At 41.7% G+C, this 24,167-nt stretch overlaps 1 protein-coding gene across 5 annotated transcripts in view; it reads right to left on the bottom strand.

Moving 5' to 3' along the window:
* Window positions 1-24,167, bottom strand: part of LOC135517418 (RNA-binding Raly-like protein) — a 161,251-nt gene that overhangs the window by 13,758 nt on the left and 123,326 nt on the right. For all 5 annotated transcript variants that reach the window (XM_064941680.1, XM_064941677.1, XM_064941678.1 and 2 more), the window contains exons 3-5: window positions 12,295-12,370; window positions 10,190-10,237; window positions 2,626-2,813 (exon numbers count right to left, since the gene is read on the bottom strand). In XM_064941680.1, the coding sequence (XP_064797752.1) occupies window positions 2,626-2,813; window positions 10,190-10,237; window positions 12,295-12,370 (312 nt within the window). The remainder of the gene's footprint in view (window positions 1-2,625; window positions 2,814-10,189; window positions 10,238-12,294; window positions 12,371-24,167) is intronic.

Genomic DNA, 24,167 nt, shown 5'->3' on the forward strand with positions numbered 1-24,167 from the left:
GTCTGAAATAAGAAAACGGACTTTGACACCGATCAAAGCTGGTCAATGTCAGAACGAGGACGGATGAGTGGCTGTGTGAAGCATTCCCATCACTTATTTCTGGGGCTTTAGATGCCGAATCAGAAGCCTCTGAAAAATGTTGTAGAAATGTTCATTATGTGAAATCTCATGGCTGCTTTGTAGCCACTATTTATTGTTAAAACATTGATTCATTACACAAAAACACATCATTAAGCTCCCCGCTGTTGTTCTCTCTGCTACTTTTTCACCAAGGACATTTCCTACACTCTTAGAAAAAAAGGTGCTATCTAGAACCTAAAAAGGTTCTTTGTCAGTCCACATAGGAGAACCCTTTAAAGTACCCTTTTTGGTTCCAGGTAGAATCCTACTGGGTTCCATGTAGAACCCTTTCCACAGAGAGTTCTACATGAAACCCAAAAGAGTTCTACCTGGAACCAAAAAGGGTTCTCCTACGGGGACAGTAGAAGAACCCTTTTTGGAACCCTTTTTTCTAAGAGTATACAGTGTTGCTATTAGATCTGGAGAAAGAGCCTTATCTCTAGGGAAAGGAGATAGGGCTGGTGGAACTTATTTCTATTGCCCCTTTCCTAGCTGATCAGTTGAACTTATTTAACTTTATTTACAATGACAACCTGGACACAGTTGAAGCCATAGAGGTCTTTGTCTCTCTTGCCCAGTCCAACATCAAACCACAAGCACCTGACCCTAGCGGTGACATGGCCCCTTGTTGACCTTGAAAGTATTGGTCGGTAAGGACATACGTGTGGACAGAACATGTGTTTGCATTCTGTGGTGTTTGTAAATGCATTCGCTACATTCAAAGCAGCATTGTGTTTGGTATGCAATCCTACTTCAGATGCAATGCAGAGTCAATGTGTGTATTGGAATCACAAGCCAGCCAACTGTTGTTCCCTAAAGTGGCCATGGACTCTGTTGTTTGAGCGTTGAGAGCTCTGGATCAACCATTCCACAGACAGAGAAAATAGAAAGTATAGAGGATCTAGTGGAGATGGAGAATGGTGCCAAGGAGGTGTGATATATGATACATTGAAGTCTCCCTCCTTCAATGCTGTCCCCTCAATGCTTTTGGCAGGCGAGCGCACAGGCACAGACGCACACGCAAGCATGTATGCACACACACACAGCAATTTGTTATTTCAACAGTCAACAACAACTGCGTATGCTTTGGGCAACTTTGTCCTTTGATGATAAGAAAGTGTGGAGCCATTTCTAATTTATCAGTGACTTCAGGCCCTGTTCCTTTGTGCTATAAGCCACACGAGCCACAGATAGAGAGAGACTCCAGACATACCCAGCCTAATCCAACATAATTTCATCAACAGCACCCTCTGTTAGCTCAGCATTACAGAGAAAAACAACATAGTCTCTTCTATTTCTATGGGGTGGATGGATGGATCTTATTCTGGGACTTAACGATGACCCATAGAGAGGAATGTGTTCTTGGAGATAGCGACGGTCTCTTTGAAGCACTGCAAGATGAAGATTGCAGCAGACTAGGAGAGTTCAGATTGTTCTTACCGAAGTCATTTGAGACCCTAGATAGCTTTAAGTCAAATAGAGCGCTAGGGAAATCTCCAGCATGCTCTGAGCAATATGGTCTGTTGCCACTGGCATTACTTTTGTTGTCGTATGCAGAGCTTATCTCTATTCAATTGTAGAGGACGAAGAGGTCAATACTGAGAATATTAGTCCATTTGTCTGCTAGGCCTTGTCTTTGACAGCTATGGCTTACATAGGATCTGAATGGCTGTTATGCACCACAGCCCCTACAAACTATATAGATCCACACCGCCCAAATCTTTGGACTATCTAACCATAGCTTGCTCCCAATCCATCTACGTCAATAGAAACAGCAATTTCTCACGGTTCTGACGGTTCTACCAGATATAGAACCGTGATGCCCGGCTTGGAGAAAAATCAATATCGTCTATCCAAAAAAGGAGGAAAACATGTTTTTCCGCTCCCTCCATAAGTCCACCGCATCAGAGCCCCTTGACTGACGTTAGCAAGCTGTGGGTACTGATAACACTGCACTGAATAAGAGAGAAGCAGAAACCATACAGACCACACACTGAGTCCAATTATACAGTCCGTTCCTTATAGACTGCCGTTCAGGAACACAGAACTCTGATCAGCACGTTAAATGTAAAACATGGTCTTATTGTTAATTTGCTAATCAAATTTGAGACTGGAAGGATACAGCGTTCTGTTTGGCTCAACATTGCTGTTGCTCGTTCCTGTTGTCTCTGGAAACGGCATTGCTTTTTATAGTGGCAGAGAAAGTGCTAGTTGTGCTGAGGTAGGTTGGGACATGACAGCTCCTTTTGTTAAGGGAGAGTAAAATCATCAGTCTTTAAAAAAAAATCAGATGGTTTACCAATGTGAAATAGTTGTATATTAAGCAACTTATTCTGTCTGTATATATTTTCCTGCTTCATTATATTATTTATCCCCCTCACATTCAACGATACAATATCTATTATGTTTAGCTGAATATTAGCAATATGTGTTAATCATTTTCCAATCCTAGTATTGCCACATTGGAATCAGCCACATATACAGTATAACAGTTGGTGAACCTACACTTGAGTCCGGAAGAGGTAGAGGAGGAGGAGGAGGTGGGTGGTCTGGAGGAAGAGGAGGAAGAGGAGGTGGTCTTGATGGGGAAGGATGTTTTCCCACGTCGTGTGGATGGAGCCAGGACCCGGGAGCGCTTTAAGGGGATCACCGCCCTGGGGGGTGGGGCCACCCGGCCATGGTAGTCAAACAGCCTGAGGACAGGAGGGAATTACACCCATAGAGATCAAACAGCCTGAGGACAGGAGGAAATGACACCCATAGAGATCAAACAGACTAATTCCTACTATTAGAGGAGGTGCTCCCACAATAATGTGATTTGTATCGCATACAAGTTAAAGTATTGGAATCCACTAATCCCATTCCAATACCTTTTCAAGCTTTTTTATGATATGAAAGCAAGCTTTGCTTTTATACTTACAGGGCCATCATACTTGACTGAGCAAGCTGTTTTGTACTGTAGTCATGTGGTGCCTGCCTGTATGTTCTTAAACATTTATTTTAGCAATACATGTCATTGAGGAAAAATATATATTTCATAATATATTTCTTAAACATACTTGTTCAGTCAGTAGGTGCCCAACATAACAACAGGGTGGTGTGCTGGACACAGTCACTCATATAGAGGTCTATAGAGCATGTCTCCATTCCTAAATTCTGTAACCGTTAGCTTACCTGTGTAACATTGACATACAGTAAACTCAGAAACACTTGTTTAGTCGAGCATGGCTGGTGTAGGCATTGTGGTGCTCATGTGAATTTCCTTGCTTTTTCGGCTTCGGACCCCTGCCTACTTCTCACTTAAAACGTTGTTTTTTGTTTTTAATTTCAAATGTTTTTTTTTACACTGGAAGGTGATTATACAAAATTCTAAAAAATATTTCCACAAGCAAAACATGACTTTCAAAAATGTAATTTGCGCTTCAAATGATGTGTTTTGCCTCACATAATTTATTGTCAAAGGCCCGGTTTCCTAAAAGCATCTTAAGGCTAAGTTCATCGTTAAAACATTTGTAGGCACACGGTTACATCTCAGAGCTGTTTCCCAAAACCATCATTACTAAAGTTGAAAACACTCGTTATTTATCGACTGCCTCAGACCACCCGCAGAACAGATAACTGGGTCATTAGATGCTTTTTTTTGCCCACTTCATACATTGAAGATCTCTGCTAAACCTAGAATAAAGATGTGTATCTGTCCCTCTGTGACCGTCGATAACTTCACAACGAAGTTTACTACAATAGAAAGTTGCCAATGTCTTTGCAATTGTTATAAACAAGAAAGGGGTAAAAAACTAAATGGCCTCAAATGAAAACCGAGATGACTGCATTAAAATATAAACACAGTAAGCTACATACAGTAGACCTATGTCTTGTGTTACAAAGTGGGATAAAATTGATTGGATTTACAGTTCCTTCAGAATGTATTCATACCCGTTGACTTATTCCACATTTTGTTGTGTTACATTTCGCTGTGTCAATACATGTCAGAATCCCTTTGGCAGCGATTACAGCTGTGAGTCTTTCTGGGTTAGTCTCTAAGATGTTTGCACATCTTGATTGTACAATATTTTCAAATTTTGGGTGGAAAATTCTTCAAGCTCTGTCAAGTTGGTTGTTGATCATTACTAGACAACAATGTTCAGGTATTGCCAATCACTTTAAGTCAAAAGTGTAACTTGGCCACTCAGGAACATTCACTGTCTTCTTGGAAAGCAACTCCAGTGTAGATTTGGCCTTGTGTTTTAGGTTATTGTCCTGATGAAAGGTGAATTCATCTCTCAGTGTCTAGTGGAAAGCAGGTTGTTCTCTAGGATTTTGCCTGTACTTTGCTCCATTCCGTTTCATATCCATATGACGATGCAGCCACCACTTTGCTTGAAAATATGAAGAGTGGTACTCAATAATTGGATATTCCCCAAATATAATTTGTTTTCGGGACCAAAAGTTAATTGTTTTGCCACAGTTTTTGAAGTATTTAGTGCCTTGTTGCAAACAAGATTTATGTTTTGGAATATTTGTATTCTGTACAGGCGTCCTTTTCATTCTGTCAATTAGGTTAGTATTGTGGAGTAACTACAACGTTGTTGATCCGTCCTCAGCTTTCTCCTATCATAGCCATTAAACTGTGTAACTGTTTTAAAGTCACCATTAGCCTCATGGTGAAATCCATGATCAGTTTCCTTCTTCTCCGGCAACTGAGTAAGGAAGGATGCCTGTATCTTTGTAGTGACTGGGTGTATTGATACGCAATCCAAAGTGTAATGAATAATTTCACTATGCTCATAGGGATATTCAATGTCTGCTTATGTTTACCCATCTAGCAATAGGTGCGCTTCTTTGCGAGGCATTGGAAAACCTCTTGGGTCTTTGTGGTCGAATCTGTGTTTGAAATTCATTGCCCGACTGATGGACCTTACAGATAATGTGTGTGGGGTACATAGATGAGGTAGTCATTCAAAAATAATGTTAAACAATATTATTGCACACAGAGTGAGTCCATGCAACTTATTATGTGACTTGTTAAGCACATTTGCTCTTGAACTTAGGTTTGTAATAACAAAGGGGTTGAATAACAAAGGGGTTGAATTTTAATTTTTTATTAATTTGTAAACATTTGAAAAAACATAATTCCACTTTGGCATTATGGGGTATTGTGTGTAGGCCAGTGACCAAAACATCTCCATTGAATCATTTTTAGGCTCTAACACAATAAAATGTGGAAAAAGTCAAGGAGTTTTAATACTTTTTGAAGGCACTGTATTTCAATCATATTGAATCAATTTCAAGTTCAATCAATTGAGTTTTATTTTTCTAATTGTAGGCTACTGTCTGTAATTCTTACCTCAATTTCATGATGTCTACGCCTAACAACATGTGCGCAATGATATGCCAAATATTCCATTTAGTGCATAGCCTAAGCATTAGAATGAACCACCTCAATATTTGCTGCCATAGGTGATAATTTCTTTCTAGGAGTTGATCCGTCGTCAGTATCTAATGTTAGGGTTTGAATGGAGAACGCTGATCGGAGATCAGATCTGCCTTTCTTTTGATTCTGTCAGTGGTGGGCCGTCAGGGCCAGCAAGGCCTTCTCTGCTGGCCTAAACATCATCAGAATATAATTTAAAAAATATATATATTTTCCCACAAATATGTATTAAATTATTCCCCAGAGTAAGAGTTACACTCTTCATTTCATAGCGTTCCTCTTGGTTGCACTGCTTCCAGCCCCAGGTTGAGATTTGGAGGGCTGGTCTTTTTGTTAGATATTTTATCCAATCATATTCAGCCATCATGTGTTGCCAGGGGTCTAAAATCTGCCCTCGGGCCTTCAGAATCAACAGTGCGGGCGCTTGTAGCTTAAAGTGAATGGAAATTAAAATTTAGTGTCAACCAATCAGCTTTAGAGTTGGCTATTGTACGCCTGCTGGCTGGCTCCAGTGTTACACAGGAGCCAGCTAGCAGGCATAGTGCCTGCACGTCTTTTGATTGGATTACCAACTAGGAAACTAGGAAACTGAAATTGATCAACGATTGATCAACAAATTAATTTGCGTACTACTAAACTGTTTTTTCAACCCACAATGGCAGAAGGAGAAGATATCGATTTGGTCGAGGATATAATTATAACGGCATTCTCAAGACAAACTTTTCAAGAAAAGTTAGACATTGTCAGGAGAGGTAGACGCCGACGCTACAAAACCGACGCTACAAAGACAGGCTCCGAGAAGCACTGCAAACTGTACTGCTGGGAATTACTATTATTTGCAAGTGATCGATTTGGTGTTTGGAGCCACACTGGCTTTGCAAACCTGAGTTGTCTAACCAAGGCAGCAACGAGACACCAAAGTACGGCTGGACACCCGAAGCTACACAATGAAAAGGTATTGTATTCTTCCCCTGCAATTCTCTGAATAAAAATGTCAATTTCAAGGTGACGTAACGCCTGGTTATACTGCATTTCTGTCTAAATGTATAGTGTCTAGAGCCATGGCATCATAATGATGGCAATAAGAGGTGGATTAATTCGGGTGGGACTGTGTAGGACTTCACTGACGCACTTATTGACAGTTCTTCATACCTTCAATAAGTTCCCTACGAGGTGTTTTGGATTAGGCATGTTAGTTCTTCGGCCGTTATAGAAACAATGCATCATTAAAACCCTTGTAAGCTTAAGTTCCGTAGCTAAAGTTCCATCGCTATCGGGAAAACGGGCCCTGGCTATTACTTCATAGACATGTCTATTTGTATTTATACAAAACATATGGATTCTTCCTTTAAAGAAGGGAGTGGGGTGAATATCAACAGCACACAGAGAAGCATACAAAGCTCTCCCTCGCCCTCCATTTGGCAAATCTGACCATAATATCCTCCTGATTCACCCTTAGAAGCAAAAATAAAAGCAGGAAGCACCAGTGACAAGATCAATAAAAAAAGTGGTCAGATGAAGCAGATGCTAAGCTACAGGATTGCTTTTCTAGCACAGACTGGAATATGTTCAGGAATTCCTCCTATGACATTGAGGAGTACACCACATCAGTCATTGGCTTCGTCCCCACAGTGACCGTACGTACATACCCCAACCAGAAGCCATGGATCACAGGCAACATCCGCACTGAGCTAGAGGCTAGAGCTGCCGCTTTCAAGGAGCAGGACTCTAACCCGCAAGCCTATAAGAAATCCCGCTATGCCCTCCAACAAATCATCAAACAGGCAAAGCGTCAATACAGCACGAAGATCGACTCATACTACACCGGGCTCTGATGCTCGTCGGATGTGGCAGGGCTTGCAAACCATTACAGACTACAAAGGGAAGCACAGCTGAGAGGTGCCAAGTGACACGAGCCTACCAGATGAGCTAAACTACATCAATGCTCGAGTCAAGTAACACTGAAACATGCATGAGAGCCCCAGCTGTTCCGGATGACTGTGTGATCACGCTCTCCGAAGCGAGTAAGACCTTTAAAAACAGGTCAACATTCACAAGGCTGCAGGGCCAGAAGGATTACCAGGACGTGTACTGCGAGCATGCGCTGACCAATTGGCAAGTGTCTTCACTGATATTTTTTACCTTTCCCTGTCCGAGTCTGTAATACAAACATGTTTTAAGCAGACCACCATAGTGCCTGTGCCCAAGAACATAAAGGCAACCAGCCTAAATGACTACCGACCCGTAGCACTCATGTCTGTAGCCATGAAGTGCTTTGAAAGGCAGATCATGGCTCACATCAACACCATCATCCCAGTAACCCTATATCCACTCCAATTTGCATAACACCCCAGCAGATCCACAGATGATGCAATCTCTATTGCACTCCACACACTGCCCTTTCACACCTGGACAAAAGGAACACCAATGTGAGAATGCTATTGATTGACCACAGTTCAACACCATAGTTCCCTCAAAGCTCATCAATAAGCTAAGGACCCTGGGACTAAACACCTCCCTCTCCAACTGGATCCTGGACTTCCTGATGGGCCGCCCCCAGGTGGTAAGGGTGGGTAACATCATACCTGTCACGCTGATCCTCAACACAGGGGCCCCGCAGGGGTGCATGCTCAGTCCCCTCCTGTACTCCCTGTTCACTCATGACTGGCACAGCCAGGCATGACTCCAACACCATCATTAAGTTTGCAGATGACACAACAGTGGTAGGCCTGATCACCGACAACGACGAGACAGCCTATAGGGAGGAGGTCAAAGACCTGGCCGTGTGGTGCTAGGACAACAACCTCTCCCTCAACGTGATCAAGACAAAGGAGATGATTGTGGACTACAGGAAAAAGAGGACCAAGCACGCCCCCATTCTCATCGACGGGTTTACAGTGGTATAGGTTGAGTGCTTTCAGTTCCTTGGTGTCCACATCCCCAACAAACTAACATGGTCCAAGCACACCAAGACAGGCACGACAAAACCTTTTCCCCCTCAGGAGACTGAAAAGATTTGGCATGGGTCCTCAAAAGATCCTCAAAAGTTTCAACAGCTGCACCATCGAGAGCATACTGACTGGTTGCATCACTGCCTGGTATGGCAACTGCTCGGCCTCCGCCCGCAAGGCACTACAGAGGGTATTGCAAATGGCCCAGTACATCACTGGTGCCAAGTTTCCTGCCACCCAGGACCTCTATACCAGGCGGTGTCAGAGGAAGGCACTAAAGATTGTCAAAGACTCCAGCATGGCAAGCGGTACCCGGAGCGCCAAGTCTAGGTCCAAGAGACTTCTAAACAGCTTCTAACCCAAGCCATAAACTCCTGAACACCTAATAAAATGCCTACCCAGACTATTTGCATGTTAAACTGCATTATTGGTTAGGGGCTCGTAAGTAAGCATTTCACTGTAAGGTCTAAACCAGTTTTATTCGGCGCATGTGACTAGAGCGATAAATTATACATTTAATAAAAACTGCTGCATCGACAAATGTGTTGAGCCCAAATGTATCCAAGTGTAATTGTCACCTTGTGGACGTCGCAGCCTCGTTTTAATCCGACGTCTAGAATTGTTTCTAGGTTTGGGCCCCAAGAATTCTATACGACCCTAATGATAACGACCCTACGGTATAAGTGTTCTCTGTAATGGCCGGAAGGAATCATGATGCGAGGCGGGGAGTGAGTCGTGTACCTCCAATCAAATCGCGAATTTGCGAATTTTCATCGACATTGGTGTCATATTGGCTTAGATATGAATTTAACATTGAGCTTCAATCAATCCATACTACTGTATATTTGCACCAACTGGCGTATTTTGTCATCAATGACTTATGAAGTATATCCCCCAACAATCTATCTATTACATATAAGGTTGATGGTAGCTGTATAATGGCTATCTACTGTAGGTCTATCTGACGTGGATTTGCTTATCAAATTGTCCTATTTTCAAATGCAATTATTCATAGCCTATGCCTCTGTCTTGCAATATATTTCTATACAGTATACTGTATCTCATTCTATGACCTCTTCAATTGTTCCTTATCAATGACGTACAAATCTGTGCTCCGCCATTTTGAAAAATTCCAATTCAAGTGTGTCCTTTTGGATGCAAATAAATGTCAAATCTCTCACAAACCTGACTTTTCATTATTTTTCACACTGATCAAATTACTATTACACTCTAATGTATTATCAATTATCTTCCCATCCATCTTTAAAAGAAGGGGGGGATAAATAAAACAAGATGTAAATGTCAAAGTGAGGTGTCTTCCTTGACTAATTTCACAGCGCCAGTTGATTTTTAATCGCAGCTCTGTCCGAGTTGACATTTAGTAAATGTCTTAGCAGATTAAAGCACTGAACACCAAAACAAATTAGAGGAAGAAAACACGGGTTCATAAAAGTACAAGGACGTGCTCTACTCAGTCTTTTCAAATGGATGAAACGACTGAAAAGGTATCTTATTCATATTTGGAGAGAAGGTTGCTTAGCAAAAACAACTTGAAGCAGAAGGTACTTTGCTGGGAAACATTTCCATATTTCCGGGAATTTTTCATTTGACCGATTTTGCACTTGGCATAATGGAATTTACAGTTTTTTCAAATGTCATAAAAGTAAGTGAATTATTCAATACATACCGACTGTAGAAATCATCCCTGTAGTAGTCATAGTCAAATTCATAACCACTGGGGATGAGAGAGAGAGAGAGAGAGAGAGAGAGAAAAAAGAGAGAGTGTGTTTAGCATTTAATGTCTACTATAAGCTCTGTCAAATGCTAACATATCAAAACAGAAACTGTTTGATCCAAACAGACATGTGGGTCAAGTCTTAAGGCCACCGCAGATGGAGAAAACCTTAGCTAATCTGACATGCGGAGGCCAAAGACTGACTGACAGGAATAAGAGTGGTTTCAGAGTGGTTCTACATTCAAGGCCGGAACCTGCGGATAAACCTAGGAAGGTCACAAGAACTAAGGTTTCCTCCATCAACAACACATTCCACAATCTCACGTCAATTGCGAGCTCAGAGGAATCATGAAAATGTCACTACTAATAAAAAAAATGTAACTTATAAAGTACATTTCAGAGAAGGAAAGAAAATGTATACCTATTCAGAACAGGAGAGAAGTTCACATTTCTTTTTCACAGGGATCATTTTTAATTAAGATTCATGCAAATGTCATTTCCATTTAGAGCAGCCCAGTGTTGGTTTTGGCTCTCTAATTACCATGTTACATCACGGCTGTTTTGAGCTGTGGTATTAAAATGCAAATGAATGTTTAATGAATTTGTAACATAAAAAACAATGTGCAAATGAATAAATAAGAAAACAATGAGGCCTAATGGAACAAGCCAATGAATGGGACAACTGTGGGTTGACAGGGTGTCAAGGGACCACTATACAACAGTCTGTTAACCATTAGTCATAGTAAATTGACCAATATGGCTGCACATCAGTTATACACTCAGTGGTCAGTTTATTAGGTACACCCATCTAGTACCGGGTCGGAACCCTATTTGCCTCCAGAACATTCTGAATTCTTCGCCACCACCAGCCTGAACTGTTGACACCAGGCAGGATGGGGCTATGGACTCATGCTGCTTACATAAAGTTAAGTTCAATTCTGACTTCCTCCATCAGCATGACGCAACAGGGAACGAGGATTCATCGCACCAGGCAATGTTTTTCCACTCCTCAATTGCCCAGTGTTAGTGACCGCTGGAGCCTCTTCTTCAGGTTTTTAGCTGATAGGAGTGGAATCCAGTGTGGTCGTCTGCTGCAATAGCACATCTGTGACAAGGATCGACAAGTTGTGTGCTCCGAGATGGTGTTCTGCACACCACTGTTGTACAGCGCCATTATTTGCCTGTTTGTGACCCGCTTGTTAACATGGCACGATTCTTGCCATTCTCCTTCGACCTCTCATCAATGGGCTATTTTCACCCACAGGACTGGCGCTGACTGGATGTTTTTGTTTTTCGCTCCATTCTCGGTAAACCCCAGACACTGGAATGCGTGAAAAGCCCAGGAGACCGGACGTTTCTGAGATACTGGAACCGGCGCGCCTGGGACCAACGATCATACCACACTCAAAGTTGCTTAGGTCACTTCTTTTGCCCATTCTAATGTTCAATCGAACCATAACTGATTGCCTCAATGCTGTCTGCATGCTTTACGTAGCATGCCACGGCCACGTGACTCACTGTCTGTAGGAGCGAACCATTTTCATGAATGTGGAGGTGTAACTAACAAACTGACCACTGAGTGTATTATACATTGACAAAAAAAATAAAGCTTTAATGATCATAAGAAGTGTATGGGAGAACAATTAGGCCCATGTGTAATAAAGCCTTCATATTCCATTTCTTTTGCATGGAATGCCTCTTATTTTGGATCTGTTATACTTGATGATTTTAAGGACATGTCAAGAGTCGAATAACTAGTACCTTGGGAGTAAACTCAATTGGGAATTGAAAATTTACATGTTTACCAGAAGTTTTCATGGTAAGTTTTCTATAGGTTCTTGCTGATTCGCCAACTCATAGACATAATCTGAATTTGCATCACTCCTTAGCCTTCACCTGACACCACACACTAATCCAACTCCTTTACAAGTTGTTACAGTAGGAGAAAGTCTCAGACACACACTTTAGACAGGTTCCTCATCTCCCCATAGCCGAGAGGGAGAGATGAGAGAGGGACAGAGAGGGACAGAAAGTGAGAGAGATCTTTACGGGTTTACCTGTAAACAGCCGACAGCGGCCGTTTGGAGCCTGGCTTGGGCCGGTACGGTTTGGGCTCCCCTGCCATGTTTATGTCTGTAAAAAACATACAAATAAAAAGCAGTTCTTTACTCAGCTTTTCTTTTTTTCATCCACTCTTTCCTTCCCTCCCTAAAACAGTCAAATACCTAAAGTACCGGCAACTCATGTCAGTACCAATCCTGTCACTGAAAAACCGTTCCGGCATCTAATCCAATTTAACACTTCAGTGCAGCGTAAATTACTAGAAAAAGTCCGGTTTTTGAAGAACCCTTTTCAGTAAGGGGATGCAAAAATAGCATCAGATATCATTATTTAGTGTGTAAATTAAATGTTTAACATGTGGTGTACAATGAGGACTGATTTGATGCAATACAGTGCAAGGTTTCTCATCTTCAGTCCTGGGGAGATTCAAATACCTTTAATTGAACAATTCCAGGTAACTTACCATTTCAAATAATATAGTAGTCTATATGCGAATATGTCCGACATCCTCCTTGAAACTTTCCTGTGTGAAGCTCTTTTCTAAAGTGCTCCGAAGATAGCCATAACAACCTTGGTACCAATACGAACCCAGGTGTAAGGGGGAGGGAGAGAATACAGAGTGTCCTTCATTACTCATTTACAGAATGGGCTTCCTTGGGAGAGAAGAGAACCCAACAAGGTAAGGATGCTGTAGAGCGAATGCTCTTTAATTTACAACCATCCATTGTTCGGGTAGAAAATAGATAGTTGAAGGAAAGGACATCAGCTTTTTTCCTATTTCTCGTTATCCACAAGTATGTATGACATCAACTATTTCCCTCCCTATGGTATCCTATTGTCTATGTACTTGCTCATGTGCGTATGAAACCGGCACCCTTGAAGGTTTCAACTGATCTGACTCGCTTTATCAGATGTACTGTGATCACAAACACCGAGTGTATAGGCTATTCAAATCGTTATCTCTACATCAGCAAGGCTTTTACAAGGTCCCCTTCACAACTTCTACCTTCTGCACGATTCATCCTTTTTTACTGCATGTCAAAGATGCTCAAGACCTGTTTGAGCCGCAAGGTCATTCTGAAATGGCAACACAAGAGAGACAGGAACAGGAAAGTACATCCCTCCTCACAAAACAAGACACCTCGATGAGAGCGACAGTACAGGATGTTCACCAAAGCCTTTTGTGCCCAACAGAATACCGTGTATATGCACATCTCACTGTTTAAGATGCACTCCCAGTCAGTCCTATCTAAGCAGATGTTAGTCTAAATTATGCATGTGGACCCGGCTGAGCTCACTCGGGAGCAGCTGAACCTCACTGGTGAGATCATAGCAGGGAGAGGCAGAATAAACGGCGGGAGGATTTTGCAGCCTAGCTTCCCGCCCCTCCACTCTCCACAGAAATGTGATTATGCCCACGGCTGTTTGTACACTACCCTGTCAGACATCCTAAAACACCGCCTTGTTTATTTAGAATGTGGGAGAGATAGCGTGGGTGTGTGTGTGTGTGTGTGGTGGTGATTATCAGTGAGGATAACTTTAATATAATCCTATTACCTAAGTGTGTGTGTGACAAAAATAATCATTTTATCTGGGTTGATTTCTTCCACAATAACGACACAAAAAGTTATCATGCATTTTCTGAAAATTTGCTGTTACAGGCAGAGAGGTTTGGAAACCTCTTTCTTAAATGGTCTTTTAACTAATTTACCGCATGGTGATGTCACCATGGAAGGCCAAAACTCCATCCCACCAAAACAGGCTGAAATATCAGGTGGCCTGTTCAAACAGCTCTTACACTAGAAAGGCAGTATCATAATTTTCACAATTTCACAGTATTATTCCAACCTCATAGTGTGGAAATATATATATAAAAAACTTTAGGAACACATGCTCCTTCCATGACATAGACTGACCAGGTGAATCCAGGTGAAAGCTATGATCCCTTATTGATGTCACCTGTTAAATCCACCTTAATAATTGTAGATGAAGGGGAGGAGACAGGTTAAAGAAGGATTTTTAAGCCTAGAGACAACTGAGACATGGATTGTGTACGTGTGCCATTCAGAGGGTGAACGGGCAAGACAAAGTGCCTTTGAAAGGGGTATGGTAGTAGGTGCCAGGCGCACAGTTTTGTGTGGGTCAAGAACTGCAACTTTGCTGTTTGTCAAGCTCAAATGTTTCCCATGTGTATCACCAATGGTCCACCACCCAAAGGACATCCAGCCAACTTGGCACAACTGTGGGAAGCATTGGAGTCAACATGGGCCAGAATCCCTGTGGAATGCTTTTGACACCATGCCCAATGAATTGAGGCTGTTCTGAGGGCAAAGATGTTCTTAATGTTTTGTACACTCATTGTATAAAACAAAGCAAAATCACATTTTTGACTGCAATGGGCCTTTAAGATCGATTTGAAGTCATGTATGCCCCAGGTGATAACAGGTATAAAGATCAGGTACTGTAGTACTTTAGGATAACACAGAGCAATCTCTGCATGGGTTAAACCCCGCACACACAACTTGACAATGTGCCATACAGCACTTCATCCAGCAACCTGACAGACTGTCTTTCGGCATTGGCTCCACTTGGCACTTGCCAGAGGGTTTAGAACAGTTTGACTGGGCTGTCAGGATAAACCTGACTCAGGTGCTAACTCCACTGGAGGAAGGAGATCCATCAATGCTACAGCAACACCATTTGAGAAGCAACAAGGAAAGCCAAGCCTGATCCTAGACCAGCCCTTAGGGCTCTCTCGCTGGAATATCAGCACAGTGCGAGACAGAGACAATGACTTATAATGAATGCAATTAATCAGATTCATAGGGTCAAGAAGATGGGAGTTGTCCATGGTGCTGATAAAGTGCAATACAGAGAATATTGTCGCTGTCCGTGGTGCTGATATCAAGCACCACTACTACGGAGAATATGGAGCATTGTCCATGGACTTAAAGCAGACATCCACTCCACTCGGCCAAATCCTAACTTGACATACACGCATGCACATTTAATTTGATTTCCCCATTGATTTCAAGGCATGACTATACAAATGTTCAAGTTCTGCTCGCTGGTGTCAAGTTAAGTCTTGACACGTAGAGAGGAAGGGCGCTGTCCATGGTCCTAAATCAGAGCTCCGTGGAGGAGTGGGAAAGAACTTGGTGACTTTTGGCTGCAGGAGAAATGAAAGCTTCCCATTCAGACCGGCTTTCACACCGAATCATTTGCAGCATCCACACCGATAACTATTTCTTCATCTCAATGGCTACATTCAATACTCTGTAATCACTGAACTTGCTGACCACAGTAATATTATACACCTTATACCGGAACACGAACACACACACACACACACACACACACACACACACACACACACACACACACACACACACACACACACACACACACACACACACACACACACACACACACACACACACACACACACACACACACACACACCTGTTCAAAAGTTTGGGATCATTTAGAAATGTCCTTGTTTTTTAAATAAAAGCACATTTTTTGTCCATTAAAATGACACAAAATTGATCAGTGTGGACATTGTTATTGTTGTAAATGACTATTGTAGCTGGAAACGGCTTATTTTTAATGGAATATCTACATAGGCGTACAGAGGCCCATTATCAGCAACCATCACCCCTGTGTTCCAATGCAAATGGGTTTTCTAATGATCAATCAGCCTTTTAAAATGATACACTTGGATTATCTAACATAACGTGCGATTGGAACACAGGAGTGATGGTTGCTGATAATGGGCTGTACTCCTATGTAGATATTCCATAAAGAATCTACCATTTCCAGCTACAATAGTAATTTACAACATTAACAATGTCTACACTGTATTTCTGATAATTTTTGTTATTTTAATGGACAAAAAATGTGCTTTTCTTTAAAAAACAAGGACATTTTTAAGTGACCACAAACTTTTGAACGGTAGTGTGTGTATGTATTCTGTACAACGCACACACCACACACAAAAATATATATTGTCATTGCACTTGTAGTACATTCACTTCCGTAATCTTATGCAGGCCCTACAACATATATGACCCAGGTGGATGAATAAGTGAAAGCTATACTGTATCTTCTCTGAAAGGATGATTAAGTGAAATACATACTGTATCTTCTCTGAAAGGATGATTAAGTGAAATACATACTGTATCTTCTCTGAAAGGATGAATAAATTAAAGAAGTGGGTACAAGGTGAAATCTATTCGAGAGACACAGAGGCAGGGAAAGAGCGCGAGGGAGGAATCATTTCAGCTTCAGCTGTGTTTTTCTGACAAGTGAACATGCATCCGTGACTCCCTGGGGTACGGAGGCCTGCTTTTTTTTATTGGACTTATTTGTGCCCCTCACATCTCCCCATAGGAGCGAGAGCTTCACTTAATGCTGAGCCTTACCCGCGTGTCCTTCATATCTGACCTCTGCTGCCAAAGAGAGACTTGCATGTCACGCCTCACTCTCTCCCTTTTCATATTATCCCTAGAAGCGAGGAATGAATAATACCGTATCAATATTTGGAGGCCTTGACTACAAGCCATGACTGCAACATTTAGTCATACCACCTCACCAACGTAGCCTTTGCACAGATATATACAACTGTGGTAATAGCACTTAGAGTGCTATTAGAGTAAGTATTACTACAAAGTGAGGGATGAAACGAGCTGCCGCAATGCCCATAGCTGCAGTAGCAAATTTTCAAAATAAAATTAGGGCTACGACCACAATTTAGAAAAGGATGGAGGTGCAGCACAGAGGAAATGAGAGAGCGAGAGAAAAAAAACATACTCATATCGATGGGAGGGATTCCACCTAAGGTACTGAAGCAGATCTAGAACAAACCCAGTCCAGGCAGTAAGGTCAGACATTTTTCTCTCCTAACTACCCCCCCCAACACACGCACACACAGTCAGACAGCTAGAAAGGGCACTTCTTCAGTGCTCTGAGAGGTCAGACCTTCTCTTCACACAGGCACTCTCACACCCACTCGGTAAGACAGTACACACACACACACACACACACACACACACACACACACACACACACACACACACACACACACACACACACACACACACACACACACACACACAGAGAGAGAGCCTGGGGCTTGAGAAAGGAGCTGGCAGATCACCTCAAGGTCAGAGAGAGAGGGGGCAGAAACCACACCCACTTACAGAGTGGGAGTGGGAGATGCAGAATTACTTCAGAGAGGGAGGGTTAATGGAAAAGACAGTGGGTGAGTGGAGGGAGGGAGAAAAGGAGTGAGTAAGGAGGGAAGAGACCAAGATAGAATGTTTTTATTAAAATTTGATTTGACTAGTCAGTTAAGAGCAAATTCTTATTTAAAATGACACCCTACCCTGGCCAAACCCCAACAACGCTGGGCCAACTGTGCGCCGCCCTATGGGACTCCCAATCACGGCCGGATGTGATACAGCCTGGAATCAAACCAGGGACTGTAGTGATGCCTCTTGCATTGAGATGCAGTTCCTTAGACCGCTGCGCCACTCGGGAGCAAAAGTGTAGGAGTGAGAGACATGGAGTCTGGAAGCGAAAAGTGGGAGCGTTTTACTATTTAATCCATTTTCTGGTCATATGAAGATTAAAATATTAGCAAAATATGGCCTCTTTTCCATAGGTATACTCTTTTATTTTCATAACTGTATTTCTAGTTGTCTTACACTGTGCCACCCATGTACAATCACCAGCTAAACCAAGTACTCCATCTTTGAACAGCCTCACCTTTAAGAAATATGCTTCAGTATTGGCTTGACATTGGGCAGTGACTCAATGGAATGAGCTCCGTTGAATGCGGTCTCGCTATATATTACAGTCACATCTCATCTCCGACAGTTGTCCCGGCCAGACATTAGACTGAGTCATCCTAGGCTACCATCTGTTTCACAGCTCCACGTTAAACACATAGATAAAATCAGACCTACAGTGCATCAGACTCTTACAACAGCATCTCTTGATTAATCACAGTGTTGATGCTTCTGCCTGGTCTGAAAGCATCCCAGGCGCTTTTTGATCCGGTGTGACTGCTGTTCTCTCTCTCTCTCTGCCTGCAGCTGTGGATCCCTGACCTGATTAACCGGTCGTGCTACTTTATCCCGGACCTGCTGTTTTGACTCTCTCTCTGTCTTTCTCTCTCTCTCTCTCTCTCTCATTGAAAAACACATCCCTTACATCTCCCTCAAACAGACGCAGACTCTGTATCCCCGAATACTGGCGTTTCCTAATACATCTTTGTCAAATTGACCATGCACCCTCCCTCCTCCCCCCCTCCTAGGCCCGCTGTCTCTTTGACAAGATAAACCTTAAAGGGAGCGAGGGAGAAAAAGAGTTGTCTGCTGCCGCCAATCTTGCTTCCGTCTTAATTAATTGAACGAAGTAACTAATTATGGAAAGCGAGAAGCGGCGGGAGGGAAGGGGAAAAGAACAGAGGAGCAGAGGAGGAGAGGAGGAGACGTGCTTGTGATGGACGTGAGGCGAGGCGGGAGAGCTGGCAGCGTTTAGTAGAATAGATTGTTGTCAGACCACCCAGTGGCCAACCCACACAGCTCATCAGAAGTTTGTTTTTAAGATGGGTTGAAATAGCTTTCTAACCGAGACTGTGCTGCGTAGACGTGAGAGTCGGTAAGGAGAAAGATGAGGAGGAGGGAGGTTATGGTGAAGTTGTTCAGTGCAATGCTCAGTGAAAAGACGGCACATTTGTCTTCAGTATAAATAAGTGTGGGAAGAACATTGTCTGACTTAAACTGCCTTTGATTCTTGCTGGTGTTCACGTTGACATTTTCGCTGCCTTTAAAAAAAATATATATATTTTCCATCTATAGAAAATAAATCTCTAGCTGAACACTGGAATTACCTAATGTACTAGGTTTTATTATGTCATACGTGGGTGAGGTACAAAGAATGTGAATTGTTGACGCAGAGAAATAAGATGCATGGTCCACCTAGCCCTTAGAGCAAAGGCCTGAGAACACTTATTATGCTCAAGATCCGACAGAATAGCTACCGCAAAGGTATTACCTGAAACAGCTGTCTAGTTGGCTAATATCCTTCTCATTCCCTCTGGCCAAATCAAGCTGACACACGAAGGTGAAATTGGTGGCAGATTCGGTTAATTGTTTGCGGCAAATATTTCAATATAGCAGGCAGGAGTGAGTACACAATCGTTTTTTTTGTTTTTGTATTGGATGTGCTGTATCTACCGACGGCCTGTATTTGTCCCGGAAAGATAAATCCATTGTTTTGTTCATTTTTGTTTTACTCTGCCTACAAATACGATGGATGATTCAGAATCCAATGAATCATCCAGCGGTTGATTGACGAGAGATACTTACGAGCTCAAAGAAACATGTCGCAGGTTTCAGAGGATTCAAGCACTGTTAAGGACAACAAACCCAATCAACAAAATAAACCAAAGCCAAGTTGGCCAAGCGTAGGTATCAAGGTATCAACGATGGCATTAAACCATCCCCAAGCTAGAGGGCGCGCGTGGAGAGTGAGGAGGTTTATTGATATGGACGTTGACTTGTTAAAATCCATCAATGAAAGGCTTGCAAAACTTGATATCTTGGATATACTACATTATGCCAATGTCAGATTGATGATCTAAGGAAAGAGAACACGGTGCTGAAAGGCACTGTAGACTCTATTCATGGCAAGGTGGAGGTGGTGCAAAGGGAGAACAAACAACTTAAAGAAACATTGCTTGATGTATAGTGTCGATCAATGCGGGACAATCTCATATTTTCAGGGGGACCGGAGAATGACAACAGCAGAGTCTGTGAGGACACTGTCCGACACTGTTAACTCAACTGAAACTGCTCACAGATGTTGTGTGTAATGCCACATTCTACAGAGTCCATAGAATGGGTAAGGCCTCTGGGAATAGGCCTCGGGCTATCATTGCATGTTTTGAACATTTTAAGCAAAAGGTAATGACGAAGAGCAGGGGCAGTGAACTCAGATACACTGATTTTGGAATTAATGATTTTTCCGCCCCGGAGATCAATGAAAGGAGAAAAAAATGTATCCCATCATGAAAGAAAACCGTTGTCTGAACCAACGAGTCTCCTTGGTGATGGACAAACTTTACATCAACGGCTAATTGTATTGGGAAACGAGAGTAACTCCCTGGATATTGTAATCCAATGTTCAAATCTGAGTTGGTGTGTTGTAGAGTATCAAGACAACTTCATCTATAACAAATCTTCACTTGACAAGAAAGGGGCCGCATATAGCTCAGGTTAATGTATGTAGCCTCCCTAACAAAATACATGAGGTTTTCAACTTGGTAAACATAAATAATATTCATATTTTGGCTTTGACCGAATCGCAGTTGGATACATCTGTAAATGATGGGCAAATGAACATTCATGGATATAGTCTACTTAGAAGGGGACAGGAATAGTGGGGGTGTAGCACTGTCCATTCAGAATCATATACCTTTTAAGTGGAGGGATGACCTTAATGTATGTCAAATAGGGGCAATATAGGCTCAAGTACATCTGCCTTACCAGGTATCCATATTGGTAGGATGTGTGTATTGATCTCCAAGCTCTAGTCTAAGGTGTCCTATCTGGATGACTTATACGCTGGGTTTGATCAGGCCAAAGATAGTAACAGAGATGTACTTATCTTGGGTGATTTTAATATAAATTGGAAGGATCATAATAATTAAAACGTAACTAAATTAATGAGGCATGCAGAGAGTGGTGGTTTGAAACAAATAGTAGATCATCAACTAAGTTAGGTCACCGTTCGGACACTGATCTGATCTGTAATATACCATTGCAATGCTTAAAAGCCAGATCAATGCCAGTGGGCTGGACAGACCATAATATTGTGACCATAACCATAAACACCAAGGTTCCACAGAAATCTCAGAGGGTTGTGGTCAGGAGAAATGTTAAAACATTTAATCATGAGCTACTTCAAAAGGATTTGGCTGCTGTACCCTGGGAGCTGATTTATCTAGAGGATGATTTAAATCACGCTACAGAATGTTTTATTGATTTGCTCACTGAGGTAATGGACCATCATGCCCCAGTAAGAAAGAGTACAGTTGGGGCTCGTTTATCTCCATGGATTGATGATGAACTGGGTGAGGCATTTTCGCAAAGAAATATGGCAAAAGTCTTCGCAGCTAAATCTAAACTAAAAGTTGATTAACAGAATTGTAGAACACTACGTAATTATGCAGTTAAATTAAATCGTAAGAAAAAAACGCCATTTTACAAAAATGCTTTTATTGATTGTAAAAACTATTCTAAAAAAGGTATGGAATACAGTAAAGGGCTATCTCATCATGCCCATCTAGAGTAGAGATTGACGGGAGAACAATATCAAAACAAGCTGATAATGCCAATCATTTTGCTGACACCCATTCTTCCAAACAAGCTATTGTCCAATTGATTGATGATCATATTATGAGCAAAAAAACATATATTATATTCTACAAATGGTGTCAGTAAAGGAGGTGTGAAACCTATTGTAGTCATTACCCAATGGTAAATCTACAGGTAATGATCTTATGGACAATTCTTTATTTCGCTATGCTGCTCCACAGATTGCAGCTCCACATATATATATTTAATTAGTCACTGGAAAAGAGGACATTTCCAAATGTATGGAAGCATGTTAAACTGTGTCCAATCCTGAAAGACAGCAAAGAACCCATTACGCCTGCCAATAGTCGACCAATTAGTCTACTCCCATCACTCAGTAAGATATCGGAGGGTATTGTGAGTAGACAAACCATTCCACTAGCACTGCATTGGTTGACATGACTGTCCAGTGGCTCAATGCTATAGATAATGGCAGATTTTTTGGTGTACTATTTTTTGATTTTAGTGCAGAATTTGATTCAGTGGATCATGAAATAATTTTGACAAAAATGATTACATTCTGGTTTAAGGAGGCAGCACTGAATCGGGTAAAGTCATATCTAACTGACAGGAAACAGTCCACCTATATCAATGGGTCATTTTCTTCCCCTCATGCTTTAAACTGTGGAATACCGCAGGACAGCTGCCTTGGACCACTTCTTTACTTACTATATACCAAAGACCTTCCTTATGTCTTATCTGAAACTCAAGCTACTATATTTGCAGATGATACTACAAATTATACAGCAAGACAATCGATACAACAGGTACAGCAAACTCTACAAGTAGATCTGGGAAATATCAGGGAGTGGGTTTCCCGGAACAAACGTGTTTTGAACACCAAGAAGGTTATGTTGGTCTGTTTCCCCAGGAACAATTAAGTATGGGGGGGGAGTACAAACTGAGGAATAGGCAAAAACCAAACTATTAGGGACGCAGCTAGACAACTGCTTATCATGGTCATCTCAAATAACTAATGTATGTAAAAAATATATATATTAAAACTGCATGCATGATCAGGATAGCTAAATATTTACCAGGAAAGATTCTTAAGCAAATAACCCAAGTATTAATTGGGAGTCAGGTGAGCTACTGTTCTGTGGTCTGGGGAAATGCATCAGCAAGTGAAATTAGGAGGCTGCCAATTGCACAGAACAAAGCAGCAAGGATTGTTTTAAGGTGGATATATGGTTCTTCTGTTGTAGCCATGCAAAATGCGCTTGGTTGGTCATCAATCAACAAGATAATTGAAAAAAAAACATGCTTATTTTATTTCACAATGTATACAATTTATAACGGCCCAACTCCATTCACAACAATATTCAGTTAGTAAGAGACATACATTCAATAAATACTAAGAATAGGTTGTCCACCATCTATGTGCTTTCCAGACAGAAAAGAGAAACAGGCAAAATAACATTTAGATTCAGAGCAATAAAGAAATTAATAATTTATCTCAGTAAACCAGAAGTCTTTCAACATATAAATTCAAACAATACTTTAGAACCATTTAAATATAATAAATTGGAAGGAGGTGCAGGACTATGGTAGATGAAGGAATCAAACGAGTATTTATCTGGTCAAAATGCTATTGTATTATGTCTGCTTGTAACAGTGTGTTTTATGTGAAAATGTGATTGTATTATAAATTGTACTTTAATGTTTAAGGACTCTTGGAAGATTAGTCCAAATGAGGACTAAAAGAGATCCTAATATAATCGAATCGAATCAAATAAAAATGTCTGCCTTTAATGTCACCGCCTGTTCTTCAGACGAATAAAGACTTCATGTACCCTGGTTTGGTTGCAATACAGACATCACTTTTCCTCTCCTCCGGTCGGAGACACTATTATTATCCCTTTCCTTTCCTAGAGCAGTGCGGCCTTCAACCGAGGTCACATATAGAAAGCGTCGCCCATCCTGCCAAAACCATTTACACTGTCCTTTGTCACTTGAACACTTCCGTCTCTTTTCTCCTCTGTGTTGGCTCAATGCCAGACCTTTCAACAGAGAGCCTACCTGTTTACTAATCAGGGCTGGCTACTAAAGAGGGTAACAGTGGGGAAAGGCTACATGCAGCCCGAGGTTACACTGTGATTTCATTACACAGTAAACACTTGGCTGCCATTGAGGCTTGAGCACTCTGCATGTCAAGGTGTTTTCTTGTAGACCTCCGCAAATCAAACAGAACAAGGCAATTCATTCAAATCCAGTAAGTAAAACTGTGAGTCTGTCTGTCTCTCTTTTAACTAAGCAGGGTTATGCAAACAGTATGTCTCTGGATAATTAATAGTGTGCACAGTATGTTTGTGTGGTCCTGTGTGCATTATGGTATGCAGGTTGCTCATCCACAGTTTATTTTCTGTGTAACTTCTACAATGCTGTTCTTTGCATGATCGAGAAAATATTGCTAAACGGTATTGGCCTAGAATTTCATTATCAGT

This window comes from Oncorhynchus masou, chromosome 28, assembly GCF_036934945.1.
Source record: "Oncorhynchus masou masou isolate Uvic2021 chromosome 28, UVic_Omas_1.1, whole genome shotgun sequence".
NCBI lineage: Eukaryota > Metazoa > Chordata > Actinopteri > Salmoniformes > Salmonidae > Oncorhynchus > Oncorhynchus masou.